This window comes from Neoarius graeffei, chromosome 15, assembly GCF_027579695.1.
Source record: "Neoarius graeffei isolate fNeoGra1 chromosome 15, fNeoGra1.pri, whole genome shotgun sequence".
Lineage (NCBI taxonomy): Eukaryota > Metazoa > Chordata > Actinopteri > Siluriformes > Ariidae > Neoarius > Neoarius graeffei.
Window position 1 is genome coordinate 47,543,111 of NC_083583.1, and position 26,248 is coordinate 47,569,358.

Below are 26,248 nucleotides of genomic sequence, written 5' to 3' on the forward strand. Positions count from 1 at the left end.
TAAAGGGACTGTGTTGTAGTTCTTAGACGGACTGTGTTACCTACAGTGTGATCGTGTGTGTTCACTGCTTCAGATGGGTTAAATGAGAACTGAAGTCATTTTTAAACTTGCTTTATTTCTTAATTAACGTGTTATTCAATTACGTTTTCGGTTTTAGTAAACTTATATCATGACTCATATTGGCAACGAATTGCAATTAAATAATATTACTTATCGGCCTATTCGGTTTTTAGCCATGTTGAATTTTGTTTGTTTGGTCCACAGCAGGCGTCGCTTATCCGTGCGATCTTCACGAGACTTGTGTGAGACTTCGAAACGTGAAGTGTCAGCCAGGTGTCAGTGCCGCCATTTTGAAAACTGTTTTCCAGATGAAATATTGCACAAAAATGAGTTTAAATGATGATTACTGCCTACTTCTTTCAAACTTTCCCTATTGCTATCAAAACAAACAAAAGTTCTGGCTTGATTATGTCCGCGTTCGAAAGAGGGCGTGCACGTCTTTTGACAACGTTGGCAGACGTTGGTCACTTTGATTTCTGCTGTACATTTTACTTCCGTCCTACGATGTCTCACACAGGTCTCAACGAATCTCGTTTATGGCCATTGCTTTGACATACGGACTGATATATTACATAGCATGTTTCAAACACTCATAACTTGCTATAGCAGTGACAAAATAGCGATCAACAATGCATTCCGATATTTAATAAAATGAGATAAATAGAATTTTGATAATAAAAAATTTGCCTTCAGTTCTCCTTTAAATGCAGAGAGGAATTTCACAAGTGTATGTGTGATGAATAAAAGTTCTCTTCTTCTTCTCTTGTTGTTATTATTACCAAGTAATATTTGTACCAAATTGTACTATTTGTAATAATAATACTAATAATTGCATGTCTCACAAACAAGATCCTGTCATACTTCACTCAGGCCATATAATTGTGTCTAATGAAGTAAGATCATCCAGTCTATTTCAGTAACGTTTAGTGTCTAAAGTAGTGTACTTAATCATTTAACAACACCTTTACCATTTTTGTCAAAATATTTGGCCCTACTAGCCTAGTAAACTAGACCCATCCGCCTAGCGGCCAAAAATATTTTTTGCCTAGCGAATGGGTCTAGCCTTGCACCATATAAACAAAAACACCCCGGGCATCAAATCATGCCCGCCAATCACAACTCAAGGGTTTTGTTTGGATTCTTTGGGCGGGCTTTTGCAGGAGTGACGACAAAGCTGCGCGACGCTGGAGAAAGCACAGCAGGAAAGATGGCTACGGGCTAGTGAACAGCGCGCGTTTGACTCCGCTTTGGAATCAGTTTTAGAAGAATTAGACTTGGAGTTTTCATTGAAACATGAGCAGGAAGAGACTCTCCGCTCATTCCTTTTCAAGAAGGACGTTTTCGCTGTTTTGCCGACCGGCTATGGCAAAAGTCTGATCTACCAGCTGGCTCCGCTCGTAGCCAAAAGGATGGGGCTAATTTGTGCAGTACGAAGAATTAACAAACAGCTTTGAAACATTACTTTTTGATTGTTTCTTATTTTCCCGTTATTTTAAATTTAAGGGAAATTATTTCACCAAACACCACTAAATAAAAACTCTCAAAAACAGTTTAAGCAAACCCTTGAAAAACACTTGGAAAAAAAATGTGTATGTGGTACAGACTCCAAACTTGTGGTCATTATCTCCAAACTTCTTAATATCTAGAACCTGTTTATTAATTAATACGCATTTTGAAAAATTATTTATTTCAAGGCCTCCCCCACTGCTTTCTGTCGCTCTGACTACGTCACAGTCACTGTTGCGCTGATTGGTCAGAGCATTGGCCTATACGCACAGAGACAGTTTGAAAGACAGCGGGTTGTTCCTCCTACCCGCTTCGGAAATGTCTACGGATCGAGGCCAGACTAAATATTCACATTTAGTCTGGCTTGCCAGACTATAGCCCTACAGAAATTTGGAAGAATAAAGCAAAACTCTGTGTGAACAGGATATTCACATCATTTAAATTCGCACAAGAATCTCCAAAGAATATATTCTTGAATTGATTTTTAAAAATTCTTAATTCAATCTTAATCAGACCACTTAATGTTTCCATGGTTTGTCTCTACACTAGATCAGAACATTTCTAGCAGACTCTTTATAGGAAGCTAAAAGCTCTCAGCTATGCCTTTGGAACTGTGTCGTCAATCCCCCCCCCCAAAAAAAAGGGCAGTCCAGGACTATACATTTATCCAACGATCAGAGAAACACCGATTCATAACTAATTTTGTGTGTTGCGATGACCCCCCTAGCCATTTCCCCATTCGTTCCTAGTCCTGACTGAGGACAGAGTTGATTTGCACAGTATGGATCTCTAGGCCTGGGGTCATAATTTCACAGCTGCTGGATGGACAGCTGCTCCACCCAGGCCCTTAGGCCTCTCAGCCTGCTGCCCCATCCCCCACCGTTTCCTGCTTCTCATAAATCTCCCCCGGTGGATGAGAACACCCTGCAGCCGGCCTGAGAACCAACAAATCAGCCGCTGTTGACCTCTTTCTTGGAAATCCTGGTTTGAATTGTTACCCAGTTCAGTGTTAAAGCAAAACATGGAGATAGAATTGTGGACACTTGTGTACAACATTGCGCCACAAGTACAGTCGCTGCTTCTGTTGTTTAACAAGAGTTAGCAGTTTTGACAGGCATTTGTGGTCAGAGATTTGGAAGGGGAACATATTTCTGGATTGACTGATTCATTCATTCACCTTCAGTAAGCAAAGGTCAGGGTGACAGTGGATCCAGAGCCAATCCCAGTAACATTAGGAACAAGGTGGGAGAATTTACCTGGGTTGCACACACATTCACACATATGGGCAATTTATCACAGCTGATCCACCTGCATGTTTTCAGACAGTGAGAAGAAACCTAGACAAACATCAGGAAAACATGTGAAACTCCATGCAGACGGTCACCTGAGCTCAGGCACGACCACAGGACGCTGGAGCTGAAAGGCAGTTTTGCACAAAGACGATGTTCCATTTTACAAATATTAAGCCTTGGTTATGCAGCTGGATACAAACTGATTTATGTGTACATTGTTCATATGAGCATTTACACAAGAATGAAATTTGGAAAACCTTTTGTGCCCTACTCCTGCTTCTGAATGTGCATAAATTTATGCATAAGAAACTAGACTAACTAATGTTGACCTTGATTGATTGGCTTTGAATCTTATTATTTGTGATGAGTTACTGCATTTTTTATATAAGGATTCAGTCAAGGTGGTGTAGTGGTTCGCACTGTTGCCTCACAACAAGAAGGTTCTGGGTTCGAGCCCAGTGGCTGACAAGGGCCTTTCTGTGTGGAGTTTGCATGTCCTCCCCGTGTCCACGTGGGTTTCCTCCTGGTGCTCCGGTTTCCCCCACAGTCCAAAGACATGCAGGTTAGGTCAACTGGAGGCTCTAAATCAGGGGTCACCAAATTTTTTTCTCTGGGGGCCACATTGTCGTTCCTGACTGTGATGGGGGGGCCGGGGTTGGGTCAGCTATATAACATAAAATTGTACGACCCAGACAAATATGACCACCAGCAGGCCTCATTGTGTAGTAGAGATTACTAGCCTGGCACAGCCATCCCCACTACTATATCCCCACTACTATATCCCCACTACTATATCCACACTATAATCAACACTACTATACCCCCACTACTATACCCCCACTACTATATCCCCACTACTATATCCCCACTTGATTCCTGGCACATATTTGTTTATCTTTACTAGTGGTTTGCAAAAGTAGTAATCGAGTCTTCACACTTTGTTTTAATTTGAAATAAATATTGAAATATTTATTTTCTAATAAAAATAACATCAAAGCTGTCAAGGTAAGAAACATCTGCCTAGTTGAGATGATTGACACTGGCAAAGGTGAGTGAAAAATTATAAATTGTAGGTAGGCCTGTTGATATTATTAATAATATTAATAATAATTGTGTGCAGCACTTAATAAAGGTCAAATAAATAGGCCTATAAAATAAATACATTTAAAAAAACAGTGAAATTATAATATGAGCAATAGATCAATAGATCACAGCAGTTGTGCTGTGTCCTGCACGCCATTGCTCTCATTCATGGCCAAAGCAAAAAACTCGAATTCTGATGCTCTCTCATTCAGCTGGTCATACACGTTGTCCCCCAAATCTTCAGTTCGCCTGGTCATTGTAGGTGCGGAGAGACTCACTGCGTTGAGCACATCCTTCTTGTCGGGACACACCTCCTCGGCCACAGCAAGCATGCATACTTTAACAAAGTCCCCATCAGTAAACGGCTTTCCATGGGTAGCAAGTAGGTGAGCTACCTTATAGCTAGCTCGGACAGCAGCCTGGTTGATCTGGGTTTGGCGAAGGAATACATTCTGTTGTGCAGCCAGTCCGCATTTCATCCTCCGAATCCTGTCTTCTCTTGTTTGCCCTCGCAAACTAGCATACTCTTTGTGGCGGGTTTCATAGTGACGACGCAGATTATATTCTTTGAAAACCGACACACTTTCTTTACATACAAAACAAACTGCACGGTCCTTACACTGAACGAAAAAATAATCGGTGGTCCACTGTTCTTTAAAAACTCTGCACTCTCTGTCAGCTTTTTGCTTACCGCTAGCCATTTTGCTGTCCTGAACACTGACAGTTTTCTGCGCGTGCGCTGCCTGTCACTGCTTGATCGCGAGCATATAACGAAAATTCGGAAAATATGAATAGTTCATTTTATAACTAAATATCAATTTTAATTAATAAAATCAACAAAATACAAGATGCAGACATATTATTTGCCAAAAAGCAATTTAAAAAAATAGGCCATGACCACTTTTGGGGATTGTCTCATAGGGCCGGTTCAAGTGGTGGGGGGCTGGGGGGCCGGTCAAAGGGGGGTGGCGGGCCGGAGTCAGCCCGTGGGCCGTAGTTTGATGACCCCCTGCTCTAAATTGACTGTAGGTGTGAATGTGAGTGTGAATGGTTGTGTGTCTCTCTGTCAGCCCTGCGATAACCTGGCAACTTGTCCAGGGTGTACCCCACCTCTCGTCCATAGTCAGCTGGGATAGGCTCCAGCTTGCCTGTAACCCTGTAGAACAGGATAAGCGGCTACAGATAATGGATGGAGGGATGGATGGATTCAGTCAAGGGGGCACGGTGGTGTAGTGGTTCGCACTGTCGCCTCACAGCAAGAAGGTTCTGGGTTTGACGAGTGGCTGACGAGGGCCTTTCTGTGTGGAGTTTGCATGTTCTCCCCGTGTCTGCATGGGTTTCCTCCGGGTGCTCCGGTTTCCCCCACAGTCCAAAGACATGCAGGTTAGGTTAACTGGTGGCTCTAAATTGACTGTAGGTGTAAAAGTGAGTGTGAATGGTTGTTTGTCTCTATGTGTAGCCCTGCGATGACCTGATGAGCTGTCCAGGGTGTACCCCGCTTCTTGCCCATAGTCAGCTATGATAGGCTCCAGCTTGCCTGAGACCCTGTAGAATAGGATAAGTGGCCACAGATAATGGATGGATGGATGGATGGATTCAGTCAAGTTCAAATCACTTATTTCAAATACACACACATTAAATATTTTTTCTACAGCAAGTGAACCCAATCCAATTTAAGACAAATATGGCTACTTGTTCAATTAAGATGAAATGCTGCCATTTAGTTGGAGGAAGTGCTGGTCTGTGCAGATGCTAGTCGTACCGGTAATTGATATTGCTTGATAGTTAGCACATGATGCCCATTGGAGGCAAAGGATAAATATGGTATGATTTCTTTTTTTTTTTCAGAGGTTGAAAGCTGACTTACAAGTTGGTTTCCATTTGACTTGCGCACACGTTTACAGACTTTACTCCAAGATTGATGTATACAGCCCAGCCACATTTGCTCAGTAGGGTTTAAACTCTATAACATAGTGGTTTGACTGTTTTTGTTGTTAAATTTGACTAAAATTAATTTTTAAAAAGCATATCGCTTTTAACAGTTAACTGGTTGGCAACATGAATGTAAAAATTTAGATGCTTCTAAATTAGCTGTGTTCTGAAAAAAAAAAATTATCGTGGAACAAAGAGTGGTAGTGTGCATGGGAACTGATCAAGAGAAGATGAGGGCAGAAACTTTAGCAGTTGCTAACATGTCCTGTGACAGCTTGAGCTATGTTTCACCAAAACGAAGAAATTTCAAATTAAAGCTGACAACACATTTGAAGACGTGATTGGATACCATTACTTGGATATATTTTCCCTATGATTGAAAGTAAAGAAAGTTTTCATCTGCACTGGCGAAGCCAGAATACTTAGCCAATCTGTTCTGTGATGATAATTAAATGAAATGGCATCCACCCAAATCCATGAGTGCTTATCAATTTAATTTTACAGATCACGCAATGATTTTCTTGAGCATATTTCCCTGAAATTAATTCTTGGCGATGACACTGATTAATCATGTAATTACTCCCCCTAGGCACTTTCTTTGTTACTGCTGGGTTTTTTTTCTTTTTTTTTTTTTAATACTGTGATGTCACGACACATTATTTTCCACATGGTACACAATTACCATCAGTTAGTGGCGTGTCTTTATGCATTGTTTTACATCTATTAGTACCTAATACCCATAAATTGCATGTTGTGTAAGCAGTGAAAGCTGACTGTTATTGTGATGCTCCAGAGAGCAGATTTCCTGCTCTGCCAAGGTCAGGCATCAGAGTGGCAGGAAACGGGCTAATCTTACCAGTGCAGTGTAAATAAGCCCAAGTGAGTCACACTGGGCCCGAGGCCCTTTGTGTGTGTGGTGACTCAGTCTGCCTCCACCGACGCTGCCTCGCCTCGCATTTATGTGCTCAACAGGATTTGTGTACAAACAAGCCTGTGCAGCTGAGGCATCTAAATCCTGTGGATACAGCCCTTCAGTTGAAACTTAATCTGCTTTAATACCCTTTCACGCCACATGATTAGTGCCTTTATGTTTTATGTTTAATGTTCATGAGGTGCTCGTAGTGTGTGCCTGCAGGTGTAGTTTGGGACAGAGTTCTAGTAGAACTGTTGTGTAATTAGGAATCACTGCAACATGTGAATGAAGTATTGGAGCAGTTTGCATCGTGAAAGATGTGTGTATTGTGAACCTGGAAGTTCATACAGCAAGGTCAAAGGGTCATTGGAAAGAATGCTTCATAAATTCCACAGTAGAAAAACAACTAAACAGCTACGAGGCTGTAGGACACACTGTAGTGTGTACGGTGTGTAGCAATCACCTTCAAGGAAACGCATTCCAACACATACTCTACAGTGTAACTATGACTACAACGGTGGTTATGACTACAAGTGACCTTTGTGTTGTTTCTGGGTAAATAACTTTACTATAAGGTTCACTATATTTATCTATATATGGCCTTCATGCATATAAACTGCAGGAAGTTAAAATACTAGCGTTCCTACATTGTAATGTTTTCACAGTTCACTGATGTGCTGTGGAAAGGATTCATGTCACAGTTGTAATGGTCTGATTTGAGTTAAAGTTTAGATTAGAATATTGCTCAGTGTCAAATGTAGTTCCATACTAAAGTTGGCCCACAACAGAGATTAAAGATGTAAACCTTATTTTTTTTTTAACCTATTTTCCTGGAAGGGGCAGCACGGTGGTGTAGTGGTTAGCGCTGTCGCCTCACAGCAAGAAGGTCCGGGTTCGAGCCCCGTGGCTGGCGAGGGCCTTTCTGTGCAGAGTTTGCATGTTCTCCCCGTGTCCGCGTGGGTTTCCTCCGGGTGCTCCGGTTTCCCCCACAGTCCAAAGACATGCAGGTTAGGTTAACTGGTGACTCTAAATTGAGCGTAGGTGTGAATGTGAGTGTGAATGGTTGTCTGTGTCTATGTGTCAGCCCTGTGATGACCTGGCGACTTGTCCAGGGTGTACCCCGCCTTTCGCCCGTAGTCAGCTGGGATAGGCTCCAGCTTGCCTGCGACCCTGTAGAACAGGATAAAGCAGCTACAGATAATGGGATGAGATGAGATGAGATTTTCCTGGAAGTAAAGGGTTAAATTAACATAAATCCATATGTAAAATTGGGTGGTGTAGTGGTTAGCACTGTTGCCTTGTAGCAAGAAGGTTCTGGGTTCAGCCCCATGGCTGATAGGGACCTTTCTGTGTGGAGTTTGCATGTTCTCCCCGTGCCTGTGTGGTTTTGCTCCGGGTGTGCCGGTTTCCCCCAAATACATGGAGATTAGATAAAAATACCCAGCCACTAGGGTTATACAAGACAGTGCATACTTAGTGCCGGTCCCAAGCCCAGATAGATAGAAGGCCCAGTGTGAGCTAAACTGGTTATTAACGTTCTGAAAATAAAGTCTCATTATCCTGTCATACCTATTGTTATCCAGTAATACCGTCTGGATTTCTGAAAGGGTCAAAAACCCAACAAAAACTGTATACATTTGCTACAGATTATAGTAGCTCTAAACAGTCACTCCCTAACCAGCCACTCTCTCTCTCTCTCTCTCTCTCTCTCTCTCTCTTTTTCTTCAACTAAACGAGACAAACAAACACAGCTTGTTATGTGACCTAGAAAATGCAGAAAGCTTACTAACCCTAACCCTTACAAAGCCCTAACCCTTACACTGGACACTCCATCCATAAATGTTAATTAAATAAATGTCTCATTACAGAAATCTTTACTACATCATATCATGTGGAGCATCTGCCACACATCACCTCAGAGCATTTTTTAAGGATTTTCCACTAGGAGACCAACTGTTCTGGGCAATACAATCACAGGCCCCAGAGTCCATGCGGCTGCACCGCTGCGGCATATTCTGTGATGCAAAATGGTTCACCAATCACCATACAGACAAACACACTACAGTCAGTGCATTTACATGCACATCCAAATTGAGCTACTGTCAGTAATCGAGCTAAGGGTCCCAGCAGGGGTGCCAAAGAAATCCAATCCTACATGCACACAAGGAAATCGAGCTATTGTGTGAGGTACATTGTGCACCCGAGCCACAGGTGGCGCTACACGCCCCATCGTGTTGGTACACTTCCGGTTGTCGTCATGAAGAAGAGCTATTCAAGAGTATAAACAAAGTTATCAGTTCCGTGTTCACAAAGTTATCAGTTCCGTGTTCCGTGTTCTCTTCTGCTGCTCGCTACTACTACTGTTGTCATGCCGACCGAGGCTGTTGTGTTTCCCGCTTGTGGTCTCGTCACTCGTCACTTCCGGAAGGGGCAGTGCTGAAGTAAGTAGCTCGACTACGTAGCTCGATAGGGTTTACATGCACTAAGTAGCTCGGCTACAATCGCATAATCTAGGTCGCGTAGCTCGATTACGAGAAATCCAGTTCGGTTCGATTTCAGCCGAGCTAAGGTGTTTCCATGGCATTTAGAACTTCGATTTCAGTCGAGCTACGGCAGAAATTAGATTTTCTCTATGTGCATGTAAACGCACTGATTGACTACACAGCTATCAAGAGCAATTACCAAGCACAAATGTTATGTCAAAGACACTCAAAGTTACACAGTAATGACATCGGATTCTGACATCAGCCATCTCAGTAACCAAATTTTAGTTTTGTTTTTCTTAACCAACATGATCTTGTGTGTATATCTTATAACATAGATCTTCGTTTTCCTTGTTAAATGTATACTTACATGGTACTTGGTTAATTAATTGCAACTGATTGAACCAAATGATAAGATATAACTTGGTTTAAAATTTGGTCTCCCAGTGAAGCTGGTTTGGCATTGACTAGGAGACCAAATCTGGCCACTGGGAGACCATTTGGTCTCCCAGTAACTATGTTAAAAAATGCTCTGCATCACCTTTGAATTAGATTTTTCTACAGAAACGATTGCCAGAGCTGTTGTAAAAGAAACGTAATCAACATCTTCTAACCAGTTAGATACGAGAATTAAACAGCCCTTTTGTATAAAACATATTCAGTGGATCAAAGTGCTTTTTTTTTGCATAATGTTGCACTTTTTTAATGGCTGATCATTTCAAGTTTCACGTCAGTTTAAAATGAGAAAATGAGTTGTTTGGTGGGCTGGGATTTCCTATTGTTAATTTGCTTAATCTGTTCATGTGCAAAAGCCAAAATCTCCCTAGTTTGTCACAGATTTTTTTCTTTCTCTGCAGCTAATTACAAGATCATTTTCCAGAGATGCAGGTCGAGCAGGTTTGCAATCGTGTGTAGTACTTATTTTGTGTACTTTGTGTGTATTTCTCTTTGTAGTCACGTTGAGAAGATCACCACATGGCAAGATCCACGCAAGACCATGGCAGCCAGCATGAATCAGATGAGTCTTCACGTTCAGGCTACCAGCAATAATGGTGGTGTACAGGGGCGCTCCATGGCCCTGTCACAGCCAAACCTCGGTGAGGATCTTCAACTCCATTCCACCTGCTCTCTTTCAGGAATCTTGCTTTCTCGAACAAGACTCTGAGATTAATATTACCTCAAAGTTCTCGTATATATCAGTGCAATAAATGAACAGAACTGCCTTAGCTATAGGTTTGAACCACTCCTTTTTTCTAGGATCAGTAGAGACATGAAACGAAAATGACTTTATTTAGTTTATTAATTCTGTTGAATGATTTCATATTTCATATGATAATTTTAACAGTTGAGCTCAAGGTATCACAACGGTTATCGCTGATACTTGAAGACTTGGTTGTAGTAGTGGAATACAGAAGTGTGATAATTAAGAAGCATACCCAGAAGCAGCTGCAGTCATTCTTAATCTTTCACAGGTAATTCAGATTTTAAAAAAATATTAAAAATTCTGAAAGAAGAGAATTTTTATTAGCCTTTACTCCGTGTATTTACATGCAACTAAATGATACCCCAATGTAGCGCATGCCAGAAGGTCTAAGAAACACAAAAATATACTTCCACACATAGTAACACAAAATCCCAATATGACCTTTTATCAGTACAGTCATATTTGGACTGACCGAGTGCATATGGAATATGTCTGAGACATCCATTAATGATGAGGGAGAAAATCCCACGGTCTACTAGCACACTACTTTTCAAAAGAACTTATTTAATGGTATTTGTTTGGCCACAGTGGAATAGTGCTAATAGCGGCTGTTTCAGAGTCTTTCTGTAGCGTGAGATGTCTCGTTTGTTCTGGAGACAGACATAGTGAGCCTCTGGCCAGTGGCATAGGCTGGAGCTCTTTCTCTCCTCATGAAGCCAGAACAGCAAATTACTTCCAAATGCGTTTGCCTTGTTTGACTCTTTTCTCCTCATAAATCCTGATTTGTGATGAAATGGAAAAAAGGTGTGTCTCATATTGTTGCCAGCCTTTTAAGGGATTCCAGAAAAAGAGTGTGAGAGACATGGAGAGAGCCACACATCTTCCACTTCATATGTTTATGAGATGACCTTAAGTTGTTTATATATATATATATATATATATATATATATATATATATATATATATATGTGTGTGTGTGTGTGTGTGTGTGTATTTTATATATATATATATATATATATATATATATATATATATATATATATATATTTTTTTTACAGAGTCTAAAAGGTTCAGTCTCACAGTCTTTTTCGCCAAAACTTTGGGGATATAACTGTACTGGCTTTAAATGTGATGGGTCCAGGTGTAGGTATTCAGACTGGAAGGAATTGTGGTAATCCTGCTACATGGATCAATACAGGAGCTGGCACTATTAGCCCTTTTCCACTGATGTGATACCAGTGCCTAATCTAGAAACGGTAACACTCATTTCACACCGAAAAAAGACTGGTGCCAGTGCCAAAAAGCTGGCACTGGCATGGCACCACAAAATTGCTGGTCCCATATTTGGAACCACTGACATCAGTGGCTATGGGAGGGGCAAGAAATTCGCCGCCATTTTGATAAAACATGCGCAAAATCAGAAATCACTACACTCGGGCAACCTTCAAATGCAAAATGTAATGACTTTTTAAAAGTACATTGATAAAAAGCAAAAAAATCAGATGCAAGCTGTCTGCCATAATTTTTTTTTTCCTCCCAGAAATGTTACCCTGGAACTGGGAAGGATGTAAGAAGAAGTCTTATTCCTGTCAACTTTTACACATCAGTTATCACTTGCACTCATATCCAAGTTCAGTTTAACAGACTTGTTAAGGATTGTATTTAGTGGGGCGGTTTAGCTCGAATATTCAAAAGGATTGTGCATTTTGTGATACAAGCATCAAATTTGGCACAAATGTACATTGATATATGGCGAACATTTTCAGATATTGAGCCACTCAGAATTCTCCCTTCATGTCCGCCATATTGGAATTCAAAATGGCCACCATTTGAAATCTACATTTTCGATTATCTTTGGGTCTAATGCTGCTATTGACTCGATTCTGGTGTCCAAATGTATGTTTTGGGAGGAAAGGAATCCGATGGTTACAATCTGCATTGTGTATCTTTATAAATTAGCCAACATATTGGATTTCAAAATGGCCGCCACTTGAATTCTACATGTGCGATTACCTCTGGGTCAAATATTTTTATAGTACATGACAATATTTGCTGGTATCCATTTTTCAAAATGACATACTTTTTTACAGTACTCCACTTAATTCATGAGAGATGAATATTCATCATCATGTATTTTTGACAAGACAACATTTTACTCAAAGTCTGTGAAGTAAAAATTGTTTTGACAAGTTTGAGTTATTGATTAGATTCTGTGTTGTTCTAGGTTTGATATGGAACCCGAAGGAGTTCCAACAGTTAAGCAATAGGCTAATTATCCTAAAGTAGGTGAAGGTGACGGGCAGCACGGTGGTGTAGTGGTTAGCACTGTCGCCTCACAGCAAGAAGGTCCTGGGTTCGAGCCCAGTGGCTGACGAGGGCCTTTCTGTGTGGAGTTTGCATGTTCTCCTCATGTCTACATGGGTTTCCTCCGGGTGCTCCGGTTTCCCCCACAGTCCAAAGGCATGCAGGTTAGGCTAACTGGTGACTCTAAATTGACCGTAGGTGTGAATGTGAGTGTGAATGGTTGTCTGTGTCTATGTGTCAGCCCTGTGATGACCTGGCGACTTGTCCAGGGTGTACCCCGCTTTTGCCCGTAGTCAGCTGGGATAGGCTCCAGCTTGCCTGTGACCCTGTTGGAGAGGATAAGTGGCTACAGATAATGGATGGATGGATGGATGGAAGGGTGAAGGTGACTGCATTGTCAAGCAGGAGAAGGTGTGTGTTCCTGAAAGTTTAACTGGAACAACTAGATAATGCTGATGAACAAGAATGAGCATCTATTCCGTCCTCTGCCTCTTGGTTACTTACTCAGTCACTGACTTTTGGTGGATGACTTCCTCATGATTGTACCAAATTCTTTCCTTTTTTTAAAATGATGGATTTAATATTGCTCTGTGGGTGCTCCAAGTTTGGGATATTTTTTTAATAACCAAACCCTAATTGACACTTTTTCAGAACTTTGTCCTGCATGTGTTTTCATAGGTTATTGGTTTTCATGATGCTGTTTGCTTAAGTATGCTCTCTAATAAACCCTGGAGCTTTCTACAATCAAATCACTGTCTTTAGAATGGAAATCACCTCATAGTTTCTGGAAACTTTCAGCTGATTTAACCATAACTAATTTAGGGGTTTTACACCAATGGAGGGTGAATAGTTGACAAATTAATTTTTTTATTTGTAAATAATTTTGCAAACTATACTGATCAATCCATTTCTCAATAATATGGGCTATTTTGTGTAGAGACATGACATACAGCTCTGGAAAAAAAAAAGAAATAAGAGACCACTTAAATCTTTTCTTAAATCAGCATCTCTGTGTACGGCAGCCATTTCATTCCAGTGTCTGTGCTGGGATTCCAGCACATCTCATTTTACTTAATGAGGTACTGATTAGGTCATCACCTGCACCAAATATTATTTAATGAGGAAAAGTATAAAATCCACTGATGTGGTCATCACTATCCTCTTGCAATAGGACCAGTCTGGATGGCAAACACAGTGCTAGTATTACTTTAAATTTAATTGGAATATAAAAATATCTATTCTTCATGTAACAGTCCACAGAATGGAAACAACAGGGAAGTGAAGTTTAGGTCAGATAAGCGCAAATGTAGATTTCAAATGGCGGCCATTTTGAATTCCAATATGGCGGACATGAAGAGAGAATTCCGAGTGGCTCAATATCTGAAAATGTTCGCCATATGTCAATGTACATTTGTGCCAAATTTGGTGCTTGTATCACAAAATGCACAATAGGTTAGCTATGCTGCCCGACTAATTTGTATAGACTGTGAGTTAGGTTCATTTTAATTTGTCTTTTTGTATCAAAACATATAAAAGCATAAAATGGCAGGTGTACTGTCTTTGGATGTGTTAAAGAGAAAAATCCAGGCTCAGCCTGAAGAACCTGAATTTTTCTCTTTACCATGTCCAAAGCCTAATGTTACCATGGTAACATTTCAATGAAAATAACTGAACTTCTGCTGAGTAATGTTTGGTTCTCAAACCTGTCAAAATGCCGGCTATGCGTTCTAGTTGATGCAGGAGGAAGTAGGTGCTACTCAGCCTTATCACATTTCTGTGAACAGAGCTGTTAAGCTTGAAAGAACAATGAGTACACCACCCTGCTGGACTTGTTCAGACAATACTTTTCTGAAGATGTGTCAAACAGAAAGGTGTTCACTTTAGATGTTTACCAGTGTAGTCCAGATTGAAGGAACACAAATTTAAAGGACTTTTAAAATTTGTGCTTGTAACATCACTGTTTTCAGAGTAATGTACTGCTGAAATATATAGAACCTAACCTACGCCTATACCTATCAAAGTATAATCCCTTGGATCCCTGATTATTTACACTCTCAAAAAAAAAAAAAAAAAGTAATTTGTTAGTGGGATGGTACTTTCAAGGACGTGCCTGTATCTTTCACCTGGGAAGGTAAATATAGGGTATCTTTAAGATGCATTTTTGTGTCAGCTACTTTTAGGCACCTACTGCCCTGAAAAAGTTGGTATTTCCCTGCTGTCAACATATTTGATCCAGCTTGTGAAGAGCCTAATAATTAGCTCATGAGTATGGTGTGTCCACAGTTGGGGAAAGTAACTCTTCAAGTTAATGGGTCCCCAGAATTGGGTTGAGCACTTGATTTGAGGTACAAATGAAGTCCAGGTATGTACCATCGAGTTTAAGGTAAGGAGCACTACATTCACCTTCGCAGGTCAAGAATATATATATATATATATATATATATATATATATAAAGGGTATAAAAGACATATTCTTAAAAGTACCACCCCAGTGGCAAAGAAAGTAACAGTTCAATTGAAGCTGAGTTGTCTTGCTGGATGGAGTGTTGATTTTGGCAAGATAAACCTGCAACAGTGTCTTGACACTCCTGACGACCATGTGTGGTGTTCTATCAGATGCCTTCAGACACTGTGATGGATACCTTAGTCCTGGGGAACGATGTACAATGGGTTATCCATGTAAAGCCCAAGGCCCATTGACCTATATTACTCTTTCCCATCTTTCTTTCTAGCTTTCTTGTTCTTTTTCTCTTATTCTTTTTCTCTCAGTACAGTCCATCCCCCAACTCCCTCCTCCATTTTTCCAGTAGAACAATACTAGCTTGCTGGCTGACATCCCACACTTGTCAAGACGGGATTTCTTGCTCTCTTTGTTGTTTTGATGGATTTTTTTCCATTGCTTTGTTCTCCTCTCCTCAGTGCAGGGCCTGACACGTTACCTTTCCCCCCCCCAGACTCTAAACACTGCTAGGCTATGGATTTACACAATAGCAAACCGAATAGCTTGACCTTGCTTGCTTTAGCAGTGTTTACAGGATTGTGCAAAGTTGCATCTTATTTCAGATAAAAGTTGTCTGTTTTCTGTTGATGAATTTCACGCCTGTTCTTCATTTGGTTAACTTAAGCCCTGAAATACATAGGCACCAAATCTCAAGCAAGAAATGCTAAAAGCACATCTGGTTGATCTGGAGCTGTTGTTGTGCTGTTGCTGCTTAAACAGGACAGCTTCCGGAAGGCTGGGAGCAGGCAGTCACCCCTCAGGGAGAAATTTACTTCATTGACCACAAAACCCAGAGCACATCGTGGCTCGACCCCCGGGTGGATTCTCGCCTCAGTAAGTACTGTACCCTCCCCAAGTTCCCTCTCTTGTAGAGCTTTTTTGGAAACAGATCAGCCTGCTCATTGATTGTTGCCCATTCCTACAAGCCTTTACACCCCTCCAACCCCATCTCACTTCTCCGTCTCCACCCCTCCAGAATCCTTCCCGTCTCACCTTTTGCACTATCCAGTGAGAAAGGATCATACACGGAGGCTTCTGCTAACGAACTTGCTCAAGCATGCTTAGATCTGGGCTTGGAGTAAAAATGGGAGATGGGAGATGATTTGCAGCAGCCCGTAGTATCACGAGATCACTATTTATTTTGATCCAGTACATGGCCAAATCACAGCTGTTACTGGGTGTGTTGTAGAGTGAATCATGTTAACAATCAAGTATGATTACAGCCAACCCTGATTACGACATTGTTTACTGTTGCCTGCTAATTTGCATGGTGTGTGTGTACGTGAGTGTGTGTGTGTGTGTGTGTGTGTGTGGGTGCATGTATGTGAAATTTATTGATAACAGACGAATGCCTTGTTTCATGTGTGTGGGTGTGGGAGAGTGGGAGATTGGTTTTGGGATGGTGGTCTCTTTGATGAAAGATTTTGGATCTCCTGCAGTGAATGGCTGAGGAGAGCCTGAGGCAAGCATTCCATTAAACCAACACTATTGTCTTCCCCAATACCGTCTTCTCTTCTGGAGGAAATGGTGAAAAGTTTATGATCACCTTATAAAGCAGTATAGTTATTTTTTAATATCATGGTAGCTCCCTTTAAGTTTGCATTTTCAACATTATTAACTAGTTCATTGTTATCTTCAATGTCTCATCTCATCTCATTATCTCTAGCCGCTTTATCCTGTTCTACAGGGTCGCAGGCAAGCTGGAGCCTATCCCAGCTGACTACGGGCGAAAGGCGGGGTACACCCTGGACAAGTCGCCAGGTCATCACAGGGCTGACACATAGACACAGACAACCATTCACATTCACACCTACGGTCAATTTAGAGTCACCAGTTAACCTAACCTGCATGTCTTTGGACTGTGGGGGAAACCGGAGCACCCGGAGGAAACCCACGCGGACACGGGGAGAACATGCAAACTCCACACAGAAAGGCCCTCGCCGGCCACGGGGCTCGAACCCGGACCTTCTTGCTGTGAGGCGACAGCGCTAACCACTACACCACCGTGCCGCCTACCTTCAATGTAGTTAAGGAAAAAAAACAGGTGATAATAAGTGGTTCTGGTTTATTTTTGGGAATGTACCAGTAACTAACTACCTCGTTTGTTAGCTAACTACCTCGTTTTTTTTTTTTTTCAAAATGGTGATTGCCTTTAAGAAAGTAGCATATCAAAAGTCCAGTGTCACATATTAGGAATCAGTTCCTTCATTTTATTATTTCAGAAGAAAAGCATGCTCCATACTTTTTTCTTACACTTCCAGGTTTTTTTTTTTTTGTATTAGTGGAACTAAAGTTCACCTCGATTAACTTGCTGCAAAACTTGAAACCATGAACGTCCTACTTTTTCTGTTCTCGCTTAAATGGATTAGCTCTTTGGCTAGTAAAACATAGCCTTTAGTAGTTTATCAAAATGTTAGCCTGTAGTATTTTACCACACTGGTGTTTAGTCTAATTGATATGTTTTCTTCCATGCACCTATAACTTTTTTGCAAGATCTTTTTTCTAGCCTTTTATTTTAAGCAGCCTGGTGAAAATAGAAAGATTTAGTATTTGCACCCAATTTAATTACTACCCATTGCTACTTGCTAATTATATCTCCCTCTATAAGACATGCACAACTAATCTGGGGTGGGTTTCCCAAAAACCTCTTAACGCTAAGAGCATCTTAACTAGGAGAGAGAGTGTTCATTGTGGTGCTCACTCTACCATTTAATGATGATCTTTGTGCTACGATGCTTTTGGGAAACCCACCTCTGATCTTCTGCAATGGTAAGAAGTGAGTAAACGAGTTTGGCTACTAGTTTTAATGTTAGCTAGCTTGTTAGTGCACATAGCTACTGTTTTAATAACTAAATCTAATAGCCTGATATTGTTAGTTCTCGTGCTTGCTTGCCATTAGCTAATAGCTCTTTTTACACAATACAATACAATACTTAGCTATCTTGCTAGTGCTTTATTTAATCACATTAGCAAAATGACCCTATATCACGCCAGTAAAATGAACTGGTTTATTAGCTAACTTGGATAGCTCCTGAGGTAATTTTCACTTGAGTGCCAATACACACTGTTTTGTTTATGTTATGGTGTAACAGTTTCAGATTTTCTTGTCATGGTGGACTGGAACACCATTATGTCATTGAAACATTTGCAACAGCCAAATTAGGCACTGCTGCTTTAAGACATATTGTTTATAAAATAAAAAAATAAAATTTATGTCCGCCTGTGTTGGACAGAGCAAGATAAAACGGACAACATATCTCTGGGCTTTGAATGTATTGAGCCCCTATTAATCACAAACATTGTGTGGGAACATTTATTACCCTTTGTGTTTAAAGTCTTTATTAGCCATGCACCCTAGCTTGTGAAGCAATAAACAACCAAATGTCAATAGCAGAGGCGGCACAGTGGTGTAGTGGTTAGCGCTGTCGCCTCACAGCAAGAAGGTCCGGGTTCGAGCCCCGTGGCCGGCGAGGGCCTTTCTGTGCGGAGTTTGCATGTTCTCCCCGTGTCCGCGTGGGTTTCCTCCGGGCGCTCCGGTTTCCCCCACAGTCCAAAGACATGCAGGTTAGGTTAACTGGTGACTCTAAATTGACCGTAGGTGTGAATGTGAGTGTGAATGGTTGTCTGTGTCTATGTGTCAGCCCTGTGATGACCTGGCAACTTGTCCAGGGTGTACCCCGCCTTTCACCCGTAGTCAGCTGGGATAGGCTCCAGCTTGCCTGCGACCCTGTAGAACAGGATAAAGCGGTTAGAGAGAATGAGATGAGATGTCAATAGTGTATAAAAGGCGTGTTGTGCGAATGCTTGCGAACCTAACTCATGGCTTCCTGCTGGGAAGGTAATACAGGTCATGCCATCTTGTCCAACCTAGAAGACTGAGAAAAAGCATTACTAACTACATCATGTAAATCAAGATCTCTGGGAGCGTACCAGAAACATCCCTCGTTTACACGAACTACGGAGACCCTATGTGTAAAGGACAATGTAAAGTTCCTCAGTCATTATTTTGCTTTGGAGTGTTCTGTGTAAACCAACATCATGTGCGATTTTACAGTGTACCCTTAATGAAAACGTTACCAGGACATTATTCTCAGTAGAGTTAGTAGCGGGGCGAAAATGGTTGAACTGAAAGCGAGACCTTTGTCAAAGTTTTATCTGGGAGGGGAAGATGGAGGGAATGAAGGAAAAAGGAGGAGAGTGAGGGAAGGCAGGGGTGCTGTGCGTGCAAACAGCATTACTGCTGAAGCCCTGACCCTCCCGCCCCACCCTCCAGTGAATCTGAGTACATTCACTCAAACTCGCCCATACTCCCTCTTGACTCTCGGCCACTTGCTTCAGGCTGCTTAATCTCGAAGGTACATTATCTCACGATGGAGTGCGTATATTTCCAGCACTCTGTGTTTTATTAGACATAAGATTTTGCGACAGACTTTCAGGACTAAACCTACAACCGAGTGACTTCAGGTTAATGAAACGGGCAAATACAAAGTCATCTGGTTTATAACTAGTCATTTATGGTGATTGTACATACTTATGGCTTCACTGTGAGGTTTTAATGTGTTACAGATTTTTGGGACTGGAAGCATTTTTCCATTCACTTGTTTTTTTGGTGACCCTGTTGGACAGCTGACGCCGTTTCTGGGAAATAAATGAAACAAGAAGGCCTTTGTTGGCAGTGCTAAATGACTACTCAGGCCTCACTGTCTCACCCCACTCCTCCTTCTCCTCCTCCTCTGTGTCTCATACACATATGCTCATTCTGTCAGTCGCTCTTTCCTCCATGATTTTGCTGTTGCTCTTTCGCTGACCCCAGCGTTCTGCCGTCCCCCTCCTCCCATCCTTCTTCTCTTTCTCCTATTTCTCTCCTGTCTCTCTGCTCTTCGCACACCCCACCCTGCTTTCGTGACTAAGCAAGAAGAAGACAAGAGCTGGCAGGCTCTCGCGCTTCTCTCCCCAACATATGCTTTCCATCATAGTGGTTAGTGGGATGGTTAGTACTAGCTAGTGTTGAAGGACTTATTGGGAAGGAATGATTCCTTGGTGGAGCAGGAATTTGTGTGTGGTAGTGTGAGCCTGCAATGGGCTTTTCACACCTGTTGCCTAGATTCTGTGGCCTGTGTGAGCTAGCATTGGCTGGTGGAGAAATGTGCTAGTCTCGTGAGCTAGACTTCTGGCTTTCACTACTGGGTCTGGTATTTTTTTTTTTTCACTAAACGTAGCTAAGAACCTCCTACTTTCGCTGGAAGAAACCATTTGGCATTAAAAACTCACTAGTAACTTTCAAATTAATTTTCTTTTATCAGTTTAGCCGCTGTATTTTGTGTCATGCTATTAGAAATGTAGCTTTCCCACAAGAAACATACAAGGAAGTACAGAAGTACAGGTCACAAATCACACTGAAACCCACAAGATTGTGTGCAAAGGTCATCAGACAATCTGAGCTGTATGTAGAGTCACTGAGCCTGAGACTACTGAAACAAACTTATTGTGACCTAAGAGCATGTCCAGAGAGCATGGTCCCCTGAGAACATATTTTTAATAAGCAATATCACATGAGCAAGAGTGTGGTTATACTGAATATCAGCACGGCTGTGATTCGGCTGTAAGTAATCACAGCTGTGCCAATATCCAGTATAACTGCATGATTGTGAGTGTGGAATTGATTTTATATAACAGTTCTGTAAACAGGCGGCACGGTGGTGTAGTGGTTAGCGCTGTCGCCTCACAGCAAGAAGGTCCGTGTTCGAGCCTCGTGGCCGGCGAGGGCCTTTCTGTGCGGAGTTTGCATATTCTCCACGTGGGTTTCCTCCGGGTGCCCCGGTTTCCCCCACAGTCCAAAGACATGCAGGTTAGGTTAACTGGTGACTCTAAATTGACCGTAGGTGTGAATGGTTGTCTGTGTCTATGTGTCAGCCCTGTGATGACCTGGTGACTTGTCCAGGGTGTACCCCGCCTTTCGCCCGTAGTCAGCTGGGATAGGCTCCAGCTTGCCTGCGACCCTGTAGAACAGGATAAAGCAGCTAGAGATAATGAGATGAGTTCTGTAAACAAGAAATGAATATTGATTAACTGATATTTCAGACACAATATGCCCAAATGTTCTATTTATTTTTGCTCCACTAGAGAAAATAGATCCCGAAGAAGCCACACTCACTTTATAGCCTATAAGTTAGCTCATTAGCAAGCTCACATTGATTTATACATTCTCATTAAAGGCGCTTCCAGTAAAATTGGTGTCCTTTCTTTATTTTCATTTTCATCTGACAAGCTTTCGTGTTTTACGTCAAAACACAAAGTCTGCCGATGTCACGAAAACTACTGCACTAACTATTTCAAACTAGGAAATGGGATTCTATGTGGTGAACACAGACGAGTGGAGTGATGCACACAGTGAAACTTCCCAGTGCGGTTATAGGAAATATTAACACACTTGTAACGCTGCTCGACCAATCAAATGACTGGATCAGAACTAACTATTGTATAATAATGTTTATAGCACAGACATTCATTGTGAGGAAAAGTTGAGTATTTTTGAAGGAGTCGCCATTGCCATCACTTTGTAACAGTCAGATGTAAAACTGTAACTTTTCGAAGACTAGAAAGTCTTCAGAACGGGTGACTTTATGGGGTTTTTTTGTGTTATTAATTTGGAGAGAGAGAGAGAGAGAGAGAGAGAAATAGTGGCTGATGAGGGAACTGTTTTATATATATATATATATATATATATATATATATATATATATATATATATATATATATATATACACACAGGTATTTGTCGACTTACGACCTATGCGACTTATGACCGATCGACTTTACGACCGTCTGGTTATGACTGGCAAGTGTTTCCCAGCTGAGCTAGCTGAGCGTACGACAGTTTCCGCCCCAGCTCCCGGCAGCGCCTCTCGCAGCGTACAACAGTTTCCGCCCCAGCTCCAGGCACATGCGCAGTCTCTCTCGCACTCCCTCGCGCACTCCGTCATACAGTTTCCGCCCCAGCTCCAGGCACATGCGCAGTCTCTCTTGCACTCCCTCGCGCACTCCGTCATACAGTTTCCACCCCAGCTCCTGGTTTATGAAACGAGCAAATGCTCCCGCCAGCCCGAGTGCTGCAACAGCTGATGATGACGTAGACGACCCACAGCCAAGCACCAGTGATGCCAGCGGTCACTAAATTTTGTATTTTGCTATGTTTTACATTTGTATTTTGGTATGTTTCAAACTAAAATGTTTTCTATTTTTCACACCTGTATTTCGTATTTCTTGTTTTGCACATATTAAATGAATTGTACTGTACGCAGTGTAGTATGCAGTGTTTGACTTAAACCAAATAATGAGCCAAGGTAATGAAATAAGAAAATGTTGATAAAATAAGACTTTAAGATGATTACAATATCATTACACATCACAATATACTTACGTTCATTTAATATAGGCCGACTTACGACCAGATCGGTTTACGACCGGTCAGTCGTAACCAAACGCAGTCGTAAGTCGACGACTACCTGTATGTGTATATATATATATATATATATATGCAACTGATAACAGTAACTAACTTGTTTCATCGATTATATCTTAAACAAATACAAAATTTTGTGTTCTTTAATTAAAAAAAAATTTTGGGCAAATTTTCATGGTATAAGTTTGTATCATATGACATATATAACATCTCAAATTCCTTACTTAACACAGGACACTATAAAGTGCTCTCAGGAGATCTGACCAAACTAGTACTGTTGAACCATGCTAAGTTGACAAAGACAGACAAAAAAACAACAACAAAAAACGCATGAGAATTATAATAAAGACTTTCACTCATACTGTGACCTAGCACTGAAACATACTATGTAAATGATGCTCGATGTATTTTATATTTCTCTTTCAAGACCTTTTAATGAAAAAGTGCTTTATTATCTTGTCTTCTGGGAGCTGACCCTGGGGTGAAACTTTAACCACTGTGTAATGGCTGCCCCATATGTGCATTTGAGCACCTCTTGCTTCTTTCTGAGATGTTGATGGACTACATAAGTCCCTTCATGTTGCCATAAAAGGTCATCTTAAGTTTTAATTCAAAATTTTCAGGCCATATGACCTTTTATGTTCAAAAACGTTCTTAAAATGACCAAGAAAAATGACCAAGATCTGAATAATTGATTAATAAGAATGATACCTGTGGTTAGCTTTGCAAAGTTTTACAAAGATTTACAGATACATAAAACAAGACTTTACAAAAAGCAGAACTGATTCTGACAGCCTCAGATACTTTTCTAAGTTAAACAGACAAGTCCAAAACACATCTGTGTTTTGTTGGCATTTTGACCTTTCATTGATGATTGTCCAACCAGTTCCAGTTAAATAGATAATTGATTGTCTGTCTGCCTGCCTGAGGAGCAGGATAGTAATAAAAAAAAAAGGATTGAAACATTTTTTATAGTCTGTGTGAGGGACGACAGCATTTAGTCTAACAAGAAAATTGGTAAACTGCCAGTTCATGTGTTATTTTCAAGCAGCTCTTCAGTGCATTATGTAAGCCTCCCTGAAGGAAACCATTTATAGTATAACTACACTGCACAACGGAGGAAGAACATGGACATGTTGCCCTTTTCACCCTTCTTTCCGTGTTAAGTTGCAGGTTAAAATGAGAGAAAAAAATAAAACCTACTCAAGAACTACCTAAATCCTATTGAAGCACTAGGGTTTGAGTCCTAAACTTCAGCTAGTCCAAAAGATCGACAGCTTATTCTCAGTGACCAAGCATAAGGTGCTACCAAGATGGAGCAGTAGCAACAGGCCAACAGCTCTTCTACTCAGAGACAGGCTCCTTTTTGTACTCACAGCCACCCTTTATCCACATCTGGTGTTTCCAGGAATGTCTTCCCCATGTGAGAGCAGTTTACACAACAGATAAACACGCCACACACACTGAGACATACACATGAGCTGAACTTGTTTTTTTGTACGAACTGTCATATACTGAACGTTCCTCTCAGTGGAAAGCTCCCTTACTTCAGAATAATAACCTCGCCTTATTAGTTGACAATAAAATAAACCTGATGTGAGGTGAAGTGAATGTGGGAGGTCTGGATGTGATGGAACAAATCTAATGCCTTGGCGGCTGAGTGGAATAGTCCTGTGGGGCTGTGGGGGGTCTGTGTGTTGTTGGCCAGGTCTGTCCTGTCCTGGAACTTTGTCTCTGCCTTGTCCTTGGAGCGTGATGTCTTTCTCACTGCCTGTGCGGTGCGTATATCAGAGGACATTCATTCTGAAACAGAACAAACTCAAACTGGTACTTGTTGTTTTGTATCTTCCCGTCTTTCAGTCCCACAAGTGATTCATTTATGATAAAGTATTTTTTGTATTAAGTCAGTGTGGGGGGGGGGAAATCATGTCTGGTCCTCCCCCCCCCTTTTTTTTGTAATCTTGCCATTAATAACAGGATTTGAAACAGTTAACTCCTCTCTACAGATTGGTGTTAGGGTCAAATTTGTTAACATGGCGCTAAATTCACACAGTCTCAATATTTTCATTCAAAATCTGATTGATGTTTGAGTCAGTTAAGTTACATGGACTACAGTAATCATATCTGACATGGTACCATGACGCTTTTAGCCTGATAATTTCCTAAGCTGGAAAGTAGATTGGCTTGCTAACGCGCCCTGTGTCCGAAATCGCTCCCTATTCACTATATAGGGCACTATATAGTGAGGACGCCATTTTGTAGTGCTGTCCGAAACGATAGTGAGGATTATTACACCCTATATAGTGCACTCAAAGTATCCCACAATGCATCACGAAAAGTAGTGTACAACTGATGGTCACTAACCAAGCAATATATCCCATCATGCATTGCGGTCACGCTGAAAGAAATCAAATTAAAAGTCTCAAATTTGATTTAATAAAAGGCAGCGGCAAAGAAGAAAGTATTCAGCCTTCATTTAAAAGAACTGAAAGATGCAGGTACTTTGTATTGATTAATGTGGGAAATACGCTCAGTATAATATGGATTTATCACAACAATACATGCATGTATTTATTATTTTGAAAACCAACCAGCCAGCTGATATGGCATGTTTTAATTGTGCAACAGTAATGATGTAAATACCAGCACGACGGACTAATGTCCAAAAGCGTTTTTTCATTTTACCAATGAGCTCACTATATAGTCCTCTATATAGTAATTCCCTAAATAGAGAGTAGGGAACGAGTGAGCGATTTCAGACACAGGGTTAGATAGTATTAGCACAGGCCAAAATTTTTCTTATGGTAATTTTGACAAGTTTAACTACTGTTAAATAAATTTTGTTATAGTAAGACACTGTAAAGGCGGCACGGTGGTGTAGTGGTTAGCGCTGTCGCCTCACAGCAAGAAGGTCCGGGTTCGAGCCCCGTGGCCGGTGAGGGCCTTTCTGTGCGGAGTTTGCATGTTCTCCCCGTGTCCGTGTGGGTTTCCTCCGGGTGCTCCGGTTTCCCCCACAGTCCAAAGACATGCAGGTTAGGTTAACTGGTGACTCTAAATTGACCGTAGGTGTGAATGGTTGTCTATGTGTCAGCCCTGTGATGACCTGGCGACTTGTCCAGGGTGTACCCTGCCTTTCGCCTGTAGTCAGCTGGGATAGGCTCCAGCTTGCCTGTGACCCTGTAGAACAGGATAAAGCGGCTACAGATAATGAGAATGAGAAGAACTGTACAAAAATTATTTCATTTAAAACTAAAAAAATACGATTTGTACATATATGGCATTAACTTATGTGTACAACTGAAACTGACTTTTTTTTTTTTAAATAGTTGAATGCCTTCATCTCTTTGGCACACAGTATCTACTCTGCTTGGGTCAGCTGATTGTTGTGATTTGTGGTGTTCCAGACACATATTGCCAACTGTGGAGTTGCAGTGTGCCCTCTGGTGGACAAACTACACAGTGACAACACTCATAACATGGTTAAAGGATCCATCTTCTGTCCATTACCT

At 41.3% G+C, this 26,248-nt stretch overlaps 1 protein-coding gene across 1 annotated transcript in view; it reads left to right on the plus strand.

Annotated features, from left to right (window-relative positions):
• The window catches only part of wwtr1 (WW domain containing transcription regulator 1), a 76,582-nt gene that overhangs the window by 32,920 nt on the left and 17,414 nt on the right, over positions 1-26,248 (plus strand). The window contains exon 2 of the mRNA XM_060941506.1: positions 10,224-10,366. Coding sequence (XP_060797489.1) covers positions 10,224-10,366 — 143 coding nt within the window. The remainder of the gene's footprint in view (positions 1-10,223; positions 10,367-26,248) is intronic.